We start from the raw sequence: 14905 nt of genomic DNA, 5'->3' as shown, positions 1-14905 counted from the left end.
TAACCAGAACTATGTATTGTTTGTTTAAAAATAATAATAATTCCCATAGTTGTTTGAAAATTTTACATGGCTTAGCAATTCCTCCTATATCCAGGTTTTCCAAGACATTTGTTTTGGTTTATTTTAATGCTTGTTTAAGTCCTTTTGAGGTCCCCTATTTGAAAACCACTGGTTTGGTAAATGTCTACGAGTCAGTTTTATATATAATTACTGGCTGTACAGTATCGCCGTTATGACGCGGCTTCCTACCAAATGAACAAATACGTGAAATATTCTATCTAAATTTAAATATTTTGAAATGTAAAAAAATAACTTTTTATTATTTAGAATAATATAGAAAAGAATATAGTTTCCCCGTTGCAGTCCGTCGCGTGTGCAGCATCAGTGTGGATGGAAGAGAGGCTGCGTACGCACGTCGAGCGCGCGGCCCCTTGAAGTGATCCGGGTCCTTCCGCTACTTTGTGAATGACATCATTTCTGTGAGAAGTGCGCTGGGATACAAACAAGGGAGGCTGCTGCTCGCTAGCCCGCTAATGCAAGTAGGTCAATCCATGTGCTGAGATATGAAATCAAGGATTTAAAAATCTGAGGAGGAAAGAAGTGGTTGGAATTACATTTGTGATGAGACGTTTAAAAATACGCTTGCACTCTTCGCTGTCCAGGGTCCTGTCTTACGAGCGCAAGCCTGTCGACCAGCCTCACTTTTCCACCACCCTCACGTTAGGTAAGAAAGATGTTCCTGCTTTAAGGTCATATCGGGACGCGAGTCTTTAGGGTTCGTTTAGCTGTCCCGAATACATGTAAATGTCAGCAGTGCGAACAGTTTGTGAAATCTCGGGATCAACATGGTCTTGGGTGCGGCTGCTACAAAATTGGCTGAAAATCGCTGAAGACAGAAACGTCGTGTGTGTTGAATTATGCAAACGCGGTAAAGAACTCGCCGAAACGGGTCGTTTTCAATAGATTTATCATTTTGACGCTTATAGTTTGCATGCTGATAATCAGCGATGGTGCCCGAGATTAAATATTAACCTGTTCGTTGCAAGTTCGTAGGAATTGAACGGCAACTGTGTTCGGATCACATGACTCAGATGTCAGATGTTAGATGCATGACTGCCAGCGCTGACTGCATTTGCAGCCTTTTTTTTCAGTTTGAAATGTGAATTAAATCTGAGCTGGTGAGAATCATGGAAGGAATGCTGAAGTTAGCATCCTGTTTACATCTGCTGTGTGCAGAAATGCAGATCTGTAATTGTCTGAGACTGTGTATTTGATCTACATCATACTAACATTTTGTACGACTCCAAGGCTGCTTTTAGGGGAGGAATCATGGAGTTACGTGTTGGGAGTAAATACCGTCTTGGGCGAAAGATTGGAAGTGGCTCCTTTGGTGACATTTACTTGGGTAAAAATATGATTTATGTTAATAGGCTACTCGTGTGGATTTCAAAAAGTGTGCTGTCCTGATGATGTTAAAATAAAATCTTTCAGGTGCGAACATCACGTCGGGTGAGGAGGTAGCCATTAAACTGGAGAGTGTGAAGACTAAACATCCGCAGTTACATATTGAGAGCAAGTTCTATAAGATGATGCAGGGTGGAGGTGAGAACTGAACGGCCTCCGTTTCATTTTTGATGCTGCGAATGGCTTTCTAGACATGTCTCTTTAATCCTCTTTTTAACTCTAGTGGGTATTCCCTCGATCAAATGGTGTGGTGCTGAAGGGGACTACAATGTCATGGTGATGGAGCTCCTGGGTCCAAGCTTGGAAGATCTGTTCAACTTCTGCTCAAGGAAATTCACACTTAAAACGGTCCTGCTCCTGGCAGATCAGATGGTAATTACATTGTACAGTATATAAACAAGAAAAACTTGAAAAATTCATAGTATCGCTAATGCTATGGGATAGATATTTAAAAAAGGAACTCGTCCTGCACTATTTTTGACGTGACACTTAGAGTCTTACTGAGGAGAGCATTGAATTACTCTTATTATAAGACTTTGTGGAGAGTATGGGAAAAATCATGCAGATTTATTTTGAACGAGAGAAGTGAGCCATATATAGGGACTGGAATATTATAAAGAGTTGAAGTAAACAAACCCCCCCAAATATCATAACAATTACATGCCACGGTAACTAACCCTATGGGTTAGCCCTAGAGACATAAATGCTTATCATAAAAAGACGATGTGAAGTTATATAGCCACGTATTATCATTTTAATAGCCCGGCTACAGAATTTATGTAAGGGAAGAGAATATTAATTTGCCTCCTTAGTAAATAAAATTGTAAATATGTTGTGCTAAAACACAATTTTAAGCCATAAAAATAGAATTATTATAAATTAAAACGTATTTGGGACAATTGTTTCATCTTTATTCTCTCCAGATCAGCAGAATCGAGTATATCCACTCCAAGAACTTCATTCACAGAGACATTAAACCTGATAATTTCCTGATGGGGCTTGGCAAGAAGGGAAACCTGGTCTACATCATAGACTTCGGCTTGGCCAAAAAATATCGCGACGCCCGCACACATCAGCACATCCCGTATCGTGAAAACAAGAACTTGACAGGCACCGCCCGCTATGCCTCCATTAACACTCATTTGGGCATAGGTAAGGGCATCAGAGGGTCCCTGAAATGCATTCAGTTGATAAAAATGCACTCTTTATTTTGGGGTTATTCGATATTTACCTTCTGTTTTCACAGAGCAATCTCGACGGGATGATCTCGAGTCACTTGGCTATGTGCTTATGTACTTTAACCTCGGGTCTCTGCCCTGGCAAGGCCTCAAAGCAGCCACTAAAAGACAAAAGTATGAGCGAATCAGTGAGAAAAAGATGTCAACCCCCATTGAGGTTCTTTGCAAGGGCTATCCATGTGAGTAGATGCTATATGAACAGCTGGAAAATCGTATAAAGTTACATTCTCATTAAACTCCGTCCTCTCTTTTTAAATACACCTCTAGCTGAATTTTCAACCTACATGAACTTCTGCCGCTCACTCCGGTTTGATGACAAACCCGACTACTCCTTCCTGAGACAGCTGTTCAGGAATCTTTTCCACAGACAGGGATTTTCATACGACTACGTGTTTGACTGGAACATGCTGAAATTTGTAAGTTTTTTAAACATTTTGCATTATTTTTTGCGGTGCAGATCAAATGCGCATTACATTGTGGGTTTTTCTGCCTGTGTCAGGGCTCCAGCAGGACAGCAGAAGACAAAGAGAAGGAGCAGAGGGGAGAGGGAGAAGAGAGGGATGAGAGGACCGGAGGTGGACCGCCGGGTTCTGCAGCTCGAGCTCTGCCCTCTGGCCCCAACCTCCCTGCTCCTAACAGGGTCCGAAACGGCCCAGACCCGGCCAGCTCAACACCTGCCTCCCGTGTGCCACAGTCTGGTGAGTCAGAGGATGACCGGAGGTGCTGCTGATGTCTGTTCAATTTATGAGCAGGTTATTTTTGAAGCCTGTGGTTTCTCTTCCTCATGAAAACGCATCTGCCTGAGCTTCTGTGCCGTTGGTTATTGAAATCAGCACTTACAACTTACCTGGTGTTTTGTCTCCCAGGGAATGCATCTCCAAGAGCAGGCCGAGGAGCTGAGCGGGAAAGGAGAGTGTGTTTACGGCTGCACCGCGGCGCTCCCGCCAATGCCTCCCCTGACCTCCCTCTCCGTCACGATCAGATCCGCATCACTCCCCCACAGGTTTCCGTTCACGTTCTGTTTTTTTTGCTTAATTCCATAATATTTGTTTTTGTGTTCTGACCTGTCTCTGTCTCTGTCTCTGTCACGCAGGTCAGCGTTCCATTCGAACACATGGGGAAATGAGCTCTGCAAGTTCTCTGTCATTTACTGTTTTTAGGAGGTTGGTGGTCTTTTCTGATCAGGATTTTTTCCATTTATTCAAAGATGCATTGAACTGCAGTTTATATGCATAGTGACACGCAATGCATCTCTTCAATGATGACCATTTATTTTAGTTTCTGAATTTTAATTGATTTGGATACTTTTGGGTGTTACGAAGTCAGAAATGTCAGGGAAAAGCAACTGTTATCATAGTAAAGATAAAAGGTAAAGTTTTTCACATATTCTCTTATTATGTGTTAGAAAAAATTGTAGTGAAGCAGTTATATAATATAATATAATATAATATAATGTAGTATAATATAATATAATATAATATAATGATATACATATAAAAAATGTCTACTAGATCAAAGTGATATGGTGCAGCCAACATGCAGAAACATGAGAGACAAAACAGGAAATGACATTAGAGAAAGGACAGCTGCAGATCCTCATATTGTTTTTCAAGTACAATATGCCTAATATCAGTGAGACTTTTTATGATAGGGATGGTTAAGGCTGTGAGATAGGAAGTGATACAACCCCCTAAAATGTATATTTATGAATTAATAATTATAATTAATAATTAATAACAAATTAAGGATGCATTTATTTAAAAGTGACAGTAAAGGCCTTAATAATGTTTCAAAAGATTTGTGGAACTTGCTATTCAAAGAATTAAAAAAATGTTTCCACAAAATACTGAGAAGCACAACCGTCTTCAACATGAATAATTAGAAGACATTTTTTGAGCACTAAATCATCATTAGAATCATTCTGAAGGATCTTGAGACACTGAAGACTAGATTAATGGTTACTGAAAATTAAGCTTTGCCGGAAATAAATATCATTAAAGTTTTACTAGATTACAGACATCTTTCAAAAACCTAAAAAAATCTCAAAATTTTGAATGCTAGTCTATGTTAGGTTTTTCTTTTATTTTGAACCAGTTTATTTGTCATTGACTCAGCAGCTATACTGAATAATAAATAAATCGGGATCAGTATTTCAAAAGTATTTTTTCTTAAATTCTGACATAATTAACTTGTCGCTAAAGTGTGTTCACATTTCCTTCATTTTGCAGGATTACAACAGAAAACTCCTCTAAAGCATTTATATTCATCTTTCTATGTAAACCGGGAGTGCGACAGAGGCAAGAAGCAGAAAGAAAGGAACCACATTTTTGTAATGGACAAAGTGCTCCCCCGTCCTCACGCACGGCAGGTTGTTGCTGTTGGAATGAGACATCGAAGATACAGACGCATGTGGACAGTGGATAGATACAGTTTAACGAGGATCACAAGACTCAAAACGGTGGAAGTGGAAAAGAGAATGTTTACCTGCGACCTGATGAAGGTTCTGGTTGTTCTCTGTTTTGTCTGAAATGCTGGGAATAAAAAGGACTTGCTTGTTGGACTGTAAAATTAAAATTGAATATTGATAGAGTGTAACAAATGTATCCCTTGCACAAAAAGTGTTGTATGTTGACACCTTACTGATGTATGAGGTTTCGTGGAACCATCCTTTCCATGTTAAGTATTAAATATGCAAAAGTTAAGAATTTCCAAGAATGTTGTTTCCAGTCAAACTGGTGTTTCGGCTGTAGACATCACTGGATGGGTATGGCAAGATTGTACATTGAACAGATGACAGTTGAATTGTTGGAGATATTGATTTAAATATGGGCTGTATTGAACTAACCTAAAGATCAATTTGAGCTTTATTAAAGGCCTGAATTCCACTCTTAAAATTACACAGCTGAACAATGTGGTGTAATTTGATATGAAGACTCCTGCATTGACATTAGCCATGACAACCTCATTTATAAATAAACACACATATCAAAAGTATTCAGCTTGCTGAACCGTGTGAACTTATTTCACTTTTCTAAAAAGTAACAAGAGCTGTTTAATACCGGTTTACCCCTCTGAAAGGATCAGTAAAAGTGCGTTGGCTGTCTTATAAATCAAACTAAAAATTAACAAGCTAAAAAAACAGTAAAGTGGTATGTAACATTTCACATCTATGTAAACCTTTAAACAGGGGAAACCAGGCACATTTTGAATACTTGAATGTATTGATTAACATTGTACAACTGTATATGCACTAAATGAAAATATGAAACGAAGTTAAAGTAAAAGAAAAAAAATACATATGCATGTTTTATCTAAGGAATAATGCACATGAGTTGATTAATTTGGGTGTACATTTGGATTAAGTGAGTAAACACCATTTATTAAACAATACGAAGTAATTATTTTTATTTCTCTGTAAAATTAGCAAACGACGTTTTATATTACATAATTCTTAAAAACGCCTTTACTGCAAAATATTGCGTCACTGAGCGATGACTTTTATTTTGAAGTTTCTAGAGCTACAGTCCATTTTAGAAAAAAGGCTGCGTGTTCTTGTTTCAGACTTCACAGCCGCTTTCCACTTTATCCCCGTTAAACTAATCCGCAAGAGATTTTATTGAACGCCAAGCGGAGTTGGGAGGGAAAGGAACTGCCTTTCAACGACAATCCAACTAAGATTGTATAAAAATCCTTCAGAACAGTCGCGAATACACCGTAAACTGTTCAAAGACGTGGTGAATAATTACATGGGAACAAATATAAAAGGACTGAGCGCAGATTTTCCAGCAGAGATCATCGGCGCTGGAATATAAACATGGATGACGGGCAGCAGCGATGGCTTTGAAGAATTAAGGCCGACTTGCTTGTCATTTGTTTTCCTTTGTGCACGGCGAATGGTTTTTAATCAGCGTTTATGTTAATGGTAAGTTGCCCGTTTTTCTTTTTTTATAGAAACTTTTTCTAATTTTAGGGCGAACTTCAACTAACGTTATGTGACTCAACTAAATGTATGATTTAAGTATGACACAAAAAATAAACTCTAAATGCGTTCGACATATGATTTACACAATAATTATAATTGTGCGATTTACTCACCCTCAGGTTGATTCAAGCGTGTATAAGCGTTTTTCTCTCTAGTCAGTGTTGACTTTCATTGTGTTTGTTCTTCTTCAGTATAGTGAACACGACTCATAATCTACCTTGTGTTTCAGAAAACACAAAGTAAAGACCATACAGGGCTGAACAACATTAGAATGAGTAAATTATGACAAAGCACTAAAATATCAGATAAAAAAGGCGTAGCTTTGTGTTTGCGTAAACGGTGAATTTGTAGCCAGTAGTCAACCAACTTAGTTGGTGTGAATGGTGAATATGGCCACATTAACTAAGATGTGAGATACAAACATAACTTTCAGAGCTTATTCTGAAACAGACCTGCGACTAATCTTCCTACAGTGGAAATCATTATAGGAAATTGGTAGATAAAAGCGTTCATGCCATTTCATTAAAGCATGAAATGAAAATTTGCCTTATCTATTCCCTAATGCTGCATATTATCGACCTTTATAGTGAAGCATTCATCCATTCTTATGTTTCATGGAAAGCTGACCTTGTGATTTTTAATAAAAATATTATAATTCAATCTTCCATTAACCATAGACATCTCTCTAGTGACGCGTACCACTTAAACGCTTTCCATTTTTTTTTTACAGTTGACCTGAAGTTCACTTTCTGTTTTGCCTCCATCCGATCAACAAGCGATGATTAGAACCAGGTCTCCACCCTTCTGTTTTTTTTCCGATAGTCCATTCCTCTCGGACATACATCACCATATCGGGAAATTATCTGTTTCTACTTCTGTTATATTGCGACTTTAATCATTCATTTCTTTGCTTGTACGCATAATCTTTAACCAAATTACTGTGACATGATTCATGGTGACATCTTATTGTTTTACACTCCTCTTTCCTGTCCTCTGATTCTTTTTCGTGGCATTTTTTCAAATATTGCTCCAGCATATCGCGTTTCTACCATCAGCATGTTCGATTGCCACTTATTTTAAGATCCAAATCTCTATCACCACAGCTTTTGAGACGTGACGTGCCGTTATCTGATCATTTCGGGGAGGAAGCTGTCGGGATGGCTCCCGGTTCTCTGGCCACGATGGCCCCCAACGGGCCCAACATCTCCTGGTTGCCAGAAGCTCCTCTGCTCACTCCAGAGAAGCCCATTTTTCTCATGACAACCACGGCCCAGGCAGTGTCAGGCTTCTTTGTGTGGACAGCACTTCTGCTCACCTGCCACCAGGTAAACAACGTCTTAACCGGCCTGAAAATTGAAACTCGGTCAGTGTATTTCAATGTGTTCGTATACTTTGTTTTTTTGCAGATCTACATGCATTTGCGTTACTACAGCTCTCCCAAGGAGCAGAGGCACATTGTGCGCATCCTTTTCATCGTACCCATCTACGCCTTTGACTCCTGGCTCAGCCTTCTCTTCTTTACCAACGACCAGTACTATGTGTACTTTGACACAGTCAGGGATTGCTATGAGGGTAAGCCTTCCTTTCTGCTGCTTTTGGGCGTGGAGCTTTAAACACGATACCTTTTGCGGCCTGAGCATCTCTCTGGATGCGTAGTCAGCCGGGATTTCCAGAAGCGATTGTTGCGTAGTAACCATGTTTATTCAGTGGAGCGGATGCACACGGATAAACTAATAAACCAGGTGCTCGCTTGACACCAGACTAGTGCAGTGCAGGGTTGTTACTGTTGACTAAAACTAAAACGAATGGATTGCTTCAACGTTAAAGGAGTAGTTCGCCCCAAAAATGACGATTCGTGTCGTCATTTACTCACTTTTTTCTTTGTTCTTGCCGAACACAACGGAAGATGTTTTGAAGAAAGCTTTATTCACAGATATGTGTTGGGATAGTTTTGATTTCTCTTAATTGGGTGTAAGGTTTCCATGTGTTTTGAGGGGGATGGTTTCACACTCACTAGACCTTCAGCTGCACCGCTCTCCCGACTCAGCAGCAGTGAAGAGCAGCTGCGGCTGCAGGGTGCACGTGCTATATATAGAGCTGAGCTCCAACATCCACTGTCACACATCCACTGCTCCACGGAGCAAGGGAAAAGGACAAATTAACACCCACTGGGGATGCTATGAATATTGGCACAGTTCAGTTGCTTCATAAACGCGGAATCTTTGGAATTATCTACTGGAGTCTCAGAACCAAGCTTGAAAGCTTGAGTGTATTACTTGGATTCCCATTTATTTTTATAGATAAAGATTTTAAATTATAACATTGGAACGTGTCATAGTCATAGTACTTTTGTGAATTGAATCCACAATTGATAATGAAAACAATATAAAATAATTATTTTAATTACGAAACATTAAAACTATAGCTAACAGTAGTTGATTAGGTTATTAATTTTGGTCGCTTTATATTAAGTGGCCTATGTGCTTAAATTTAAATTAATCATTTGATATAATGTACTTATTATGTACAAACATGTTTTACATTGTGCTTTATATTTTTAAAAATACCTGCATGTAATTGCACCTGTAATAATTTTTTGAAAGTACATTTATAATTACACTGTTGAATATAATTCTATATTCAAATAGAAAATAATTCTTTTAAAATTGCAATGGGATTTTACAATTTTAATTCAATTCAATTCAATTTTACAGTTTTTCCTGTCCCATGAAGGGGCTTCTTTTAAAAGCATTTTAAAACCTTAGACCACAAAGTTTTGAATGGTATAGTGTACTTCGATCTGCATCTCGGATCTGATTAGTTTATACCTTACAAGTCTTAATTGAAAATGGAGAAAATGAATGGTAAATATAACAAGACTGCTAAAAATCTATAATTTATTGGGTGTCCTACAGTCTGAAAGCACATGGTGTTTAACGGATTCTGGTACTGTAATTCTTTTATTCATGGCACGGCCAGACCATCACGAGGGATGTTTTGCCTTGCACCACTGCATTGTTTAGCAAAAGTCTTTTGTTGGTGTTTGGTGAATCACTGACTATGGGATTTAGTCCGAAAGGTCTGCTGTATTTTACCTCCAAATGTGTTTTCTGAGAAGACTCAAAAGTTATCACCAGACTTAAATCTTCAATGCAAAAGAAATATATAATTTCAGTGCTACTTCTATTCATGTTTTTGCAGCATTTGTGATCTATAACTTCTTGAGCCTGTGTTATGAATACCTGGGAGGAGAGAGCGCTATCATGGCTGAGATCAGAGGAAAACCCATTGAGTGAGTGTCATATTCCGCTTATTCTTTTGTGTGAGAACTTTTTTATGCATGCCCCAAATCTGCACTGCAGGTGTGTTTGTTAAGGGCGGGTTTACAATTGGCAGGTTTGGTTTGATTTAAAAGGAGCTCGAATAATCTGTTAAATTGCCTCTTTTGTACAAGTGTCAACACTGCCATTTTAATCTGTGGCAGGCCACTGTTTTGACTCCATAACTCTCTACCAGCTATATAAATGATACTGCATGTACGCATAAAATCAGCACATTTAGACAAGCACACCTGAGCGTTGTCTTTTGTCTAGTACCTTTAGATTAGTTCTTAAAAATGACAATCTGAGGTTTTAGTTCAGACCAAAAGAATCTAGAAGTCTAGAGGCACCCTAAGTTAAGTAATAGCTTAACATATTGTTTTTCTGCAGGTCCAGCTGTATATACGGAACATGTTGTCTTTGGGGAAAGACCTACTCCATCGGCTTCCTTCGATTTTGCAAACAGGTTGCTTATTGAACACTTTTTGCGATCTTTGCTCCCGAGGCTGCGTGATTATGACAGAAATCATACTTGTTAATTGTTCCCTTTATATTGTTATTGTTGTTCAGATTATCACGGTTTACGCTGAATGATGTTTATACCATTGTTTGAAGCAGCTGCATGCCGTAAAACAAGCTGAAAACACTAACTGAAAATCTTTCGGTTTATACTTTAAAATAAAAAAAGCAATCCGTAATTGTAATTGAGATCGACTAATTGTGCAGCCCTACGTGTTCCTATTTACCCATTTATTGGAGTAATTTGTTCATTAATTAATTTCACAGGCTACTTTACAGTTCTGTGTGGTAAAACCCCTGATGGCCATGATTACAGTCATCCTGCAGGCTTTTGGGAAATACCGTGATGGGGATTTCAAGTATGTGCTTCTCATGTGATGTCTGAGTTTTTTCCCTTAATACTTAAGATTTCAAGCTTAAAAACTGATTTTTAATTTTTTTTACATTTTATTTCTGATCTCGCAGTGTCGCTAGTGGTTACTTGTACGTGACCATCATCTACAACATCTCCGTCAGCCTGTCCCTCTATGCTCTTTTCCTGTTCTACTTCGCCACCCGAGACCTCCTCAGCCCTTACAGGCCCATGCTCAAGTTCTTCATGGTAAAATCAGTCATCTTCCTCTCCTTCTGGCAAGGTGAGATCTACTGCTAAAGAAATATTAAAGGTCCCATATTGTACACCTTTTTGGAGTATTATTTTAGGTGTTGATGTCCTTAAGAAAATATATTAGTGGTATAAGTAACAAAAACCTTCTCAGTATGTTTTTACAGCTACATTCTTAGGAGCTCTGCCAAAAACAGGTCGCTTTTGGCCTGTCTAATAACTAACCATTCATGAGCCTCTCTTCTGATTGGACTGTTTTATCTGAGTGACGCACGGCCAGACCAATCAAATGTAACAATATCACAATTACGTGACAGCGCTAGCTGGATGCGAAAGAAAGGGAAAGACTGAGGCGGCTCATTCAAAACTACGCAGATTTGGCTTTCAATAAAGAAGCTCAAAATATATCTTCTTGTGTTGTTAGGTGCCAAAATTGACGTAATACAATCTCAAATTAGAAATATAATTGCATAAATGACGACGGCTGTGGTTAAAAACTATATAACGAGTGGACTAGACAAAAACGATAATCAAAAATAATTTTTTTTCTTGAATACTCTGTGAAATGGGCTGTGACTTTTTAACTGTTTAAAGCTATTGGTGAACTGCGATCTCGCTGGTCTTTCAGGCATGCTGCTGGCCATCTTGGAGAAATGTGGTGCCATTCCTCAGATCAGCTCTCCTGAGGTTTCCGTCGGCGAAGGAACCGTTGCAGCTGGATACCAGAACTTCATCATTTGCATCGAGATGTTCTTTGCCGCCTTGGCTCTACGACACGCGTTTACCTACAAGGTGTACATGGACAAAAGACTAGATTCTCTTGGTGAGTTTTGCACCTTTGTTCGTGATCGTGAATAGCATATGTTTTCTTTCGATATATGTAAAACAATGTTAAAATGTAGTTTACACCAGAGTTAAAAAGTCTGGGGTTAGTAAGGCTTTTTTTCAAAAATATTTGTGAAAGAAGGCTGCATTTATTTGATCAAAAAATACAGTAAAAACTGATATTAAGATTAATGTTTTTACAATTAAAAATAAATATATTCCAGTGAAAGCAATACTGAATGTTCAGCAGTTATTTTTCCAGTCTTCAGTGTCACGTGATCATTTGTTAAAAACTGTTTTGCTGCTTTTTTTGTGGATTTTTTTTTCTCAGGATCTTTTGATGAGTAAGTGTAACATTTTAACATTATAAATATTGTCATGTGATTAATTGAATCCAACCTTGCTAAATAAAAGCGTTCATTTCAAAGGAAAAAAAAACTTACTGACCCCTTGCTAATTTTTTCCCCAACTGTGGGGTGTTTTATTAAAATTTCCAGAAATGTCATTCTCTCTTAACATTTTGTCTCAATCATAATGGCTCCGACGTCATGGCTGACTTTCTCTTTTCTTCCTCTGCTTTTATTCTGTAAATCATTCACTCCTCAATCGATTCCTTCAATGCTTTTTCTTGTTTATGTTTATCTTTGCGCATCTTGCTTTCAAATTCTTTTGCTCGTCCCATGCAACACATCCACCTTTCCACCCCTTTCCATCTTTTCTTTGTTTCTCCTTTTAATGCTGCACTCTAAAGGCCCTGTTCCTACATATGGACAGTACGGTAGGCTACAGTTCCTCATATTAAATCACATCTCCTCTCTAAATGAAACCGTAGGGACAGCGCTCTCTTAAAGGGATAGTTCAATCTAGTGTTTTTCATCTCTTTCTCTAAAGCGTCTCTTCTCTCATCATCCATCTCTAATTAAGTTCTCCGTTCCTCTCAAGGTCGTTGTGCCCCCATGAAGAGCATCTCCAGCAGCTTAAAGGAGACCATGAACCCAGGAGACATGGTCCAGGACGCCATCCACAATTTCTCCCCGGCCTACCAACAGTACACCCAGCAGTCCACCCTGGAGCAGGGGGTCACCGCGCCGCCCATATCCCGCAATCACAGCTGCGTGAGCGCCCGGGACAATGAGAAAACCCTGCTGCTTAGCTCCGATGATGAGTTCTAACTCGTTCCGCTTTTTTCCTGAGTAAAGGTACTCCGTAAGGGACCGTTTACCGCTGCGCTAGTGTAACGATGAGGTTAACATAGGAACAGATTATTAAAGGACCATCTTAAGCAAGTAGTTGCGTTCTAGTGCAGTAGAATCTAAAACGAAGCTGCTCATACTTGCTTAGTTGTCTTTAAACACAAATCTCGATGCGCTTTTGTCTGTTGCTGAGGTTTATACAGAGAGTTAAACGATACATTCATTTATACTTTTAGCCAAATTTTGAAAACCCGCATGGTCTGACACTTCGGCGATTTTTGAACAGATCTATTTTTTTATGCTTGTAGTTTCACATAGGGGGTGTTCGGACATCCCAGTGTACTTAAAAAGAGCAGTGTACCCGTTCCTCTGGGAATGTTCCGTTTTTGATTTACAAGTTCAAGTGCACCTTTGCCTCTGTTTCAACAGTGTTTCTAGCTTCCCCAATGCTTTAAAGGGCGGGTATGGCTGCGGATGACAGAGCACAGTGGCGGGGCAACCAGATGTTCAAACGCACTGTTGTTTTGATGGATGGGGAGAGGTTGATAAGATTACAGATTAAGGCGTTCTGGAGTTTAAAGGCTGCAGTTGGAACGTTACTCGCCTGGTGCAGATTTGCACAAGCTTTCGTAAAAGTGTGACCGTTCCTGGGCCACCACAGGAAAAAACATCTATCTAGGTTAGCCGAGTGGTTTAAAAAATAGATTTAGGTTACGCCTTTTTAGTGCATGCTAGACGTTCACTCAGAAAGGACAAAGTACCCTCAGTTGTCGCCGTATTCCTGTTTGCTGGAAATGGAAAATTGATATAATTTAAAAAAATTTTAAACGCACAGTTCACCCAAAAACTACAATTCTGTTATCATTTACTCACCTTCATGGCATTCTAAAACCCTTTCTTTTGTTAAACACGGACTAAAAGTTGAACTTTTCATTTTATGGGCAAAAGCAGCGTATTGCTAAAGTTTTCCACTGAAGGTAAATCGTACCGTTTCAGTTTTGGGTGTGCTTTCCTTTTTATTAGGTATTGTATTGTTTCTAGATATCCCACTAGAGGGAGGCATATCTCTCAGTTTGCACTCTTTATCTTTATGGGACACGCCTGTTATCACTGATCCTTTGAGAGCCACACCAAAGTCTCTCCCGTTCTTCAGAAGCATCCGCCATTTGCGCTTTACCTCTTTAGATAGCACTAGGCTCTCGATGACCAAGCTTGAAGCTCGCGGTTGGGTTAGATAGCATCTTTGAAGTTACTCATTAACTGTCCTACGCTTTTATTGGTACAAAATAGAGGCCAGTATAAACACAAAGCAGCTGGAACCAAGTACGAGTATGTATGGTACCTGCTTATAGTTATGTTAGTGTTTTTGCAGTGTATTATTTTATAAGGGGAGGATTTCTTTTAATAATATAGACGTTGTTGTAACTTGCACTAAGCAGTTTTGTATATTTAGGAGCAATCCGAATATCCTAGAATATTTTGGAAAGCTATTTCTGTATGTTATTATTCAGAGAGTGGTTAAAGGTAACATAGGAAGCGTTTAAAAAAAAATATATATATATATATTTTGTCGAAACATTTTTGAAGTTACACTAAGACGTTTGTACTGTCATGTTATTTTAAACGGAGCATTATGTATTACTATGTCAAAGATTTTGCTTCTATTTTTTCCCTTGATGCTCTGGCCTAGGAAACAATAAAGGATTTTTGTCTGTATATGTTTGTGCAATATAGTGTTTTTTTTTACTCAGTGAATACAC

General features: G+C 38.8%; 2 protein-coding genes across 4 annotated transcripts; both read left to right on the top strand.

Annotated features, from left to right (window-relative positions):
• The first annotated feature begins 428 nt into the window (after positions 1-428).
• csnk1e (casein kinase 1, epsilon) lies at positions 429-5696 on the top strand. Its single transcript, XM_043253205.1, has 12 exons — positions 429-539; positions 663-724; positions 1309-1405; positions 1492-1602; positions 1688-1836; positions 2388-2616; positions 2711-2881; positions 2970-3118; positions 3202-3400; positions 3569-3705; positions 3796-3865; positions 4931-5696. Exons 3-11 carry the CDS (start codon positions 1330-1332, stop codon positions 3826-3828), a joined length of 1254 nt encoding a protein of 417 aa, XP_043109140.1. The 5' UTR covers positions 429-539; positions 663-724; positions 1309-1329; the 3' UTR covers positions 3829-3865; positions 4931-5696.
• A 550-nt stretch (positions 5697-6246) lies between these two features.
• tmem184ba (transmembrane protein 184ba) lies at positions 6247-14861 on the top strand. Of its 3 annotated transcripts, XM_043253405.1 has the most exons (11): positions 6247-6624; positions 7415-7476; positions 7788-8009; positions 8091-8256; positions 9886-9976; positions 10395-10470; positions 10791-10882; positions 10989-11158; positions 11756-11950; positions 12704-12730; positions 12895-14861. In XM_043253405.1, exons 3-11 carry the CDS (start codon positions 7842-7844, stop codon positions 13122-13124), a joined length of 1215 nt encoding a protein of 404 aa, XP_043109340.1. In that variant the 5' UTR covers positions 6247-6624; positions 7415-7476; positions 7788-7841; the 3' UTR covers positions 13125-14861. The 3 variants fall into 3 exon arrangements, with proteins under 3 accessions (XP_043109340.1, XP_043109338.1, XP_043109339.1); XM_043253403.1 differs by lacking the exon at positions 7415-7476 and having other exon boundaries at positions 6249-6624; XM_043253404.1 differs by lacking the exons at positions 7415-7476; positions 12704-12730 and having other exon boundaries at positions 6251-6624.
• Positions 14862-14905: the final 44 nt, after the last annotated feature.

Source organism: Puntigrus tetrazona, chromosome 12 (assembly GCF_018831695.1).
Source record: "Puntigrus tetrazona isolate hp1 chromosome 12, ASM1883169v1, whole genome shotgun sequence".
NCBI classification, from domain to species: domain Eukaryota; kingdom Metazoa; phylum Chordata; class Actinopteri; order Cypriniformes; family Cyprinidae; genus Puntigrus; species Puntigrus tetrazona.
The sequence above is the reverse complement of the archived record's forward strand: the minus strand, read 5'-3'. Positions and strand labels throughout refer to the sequence as shown.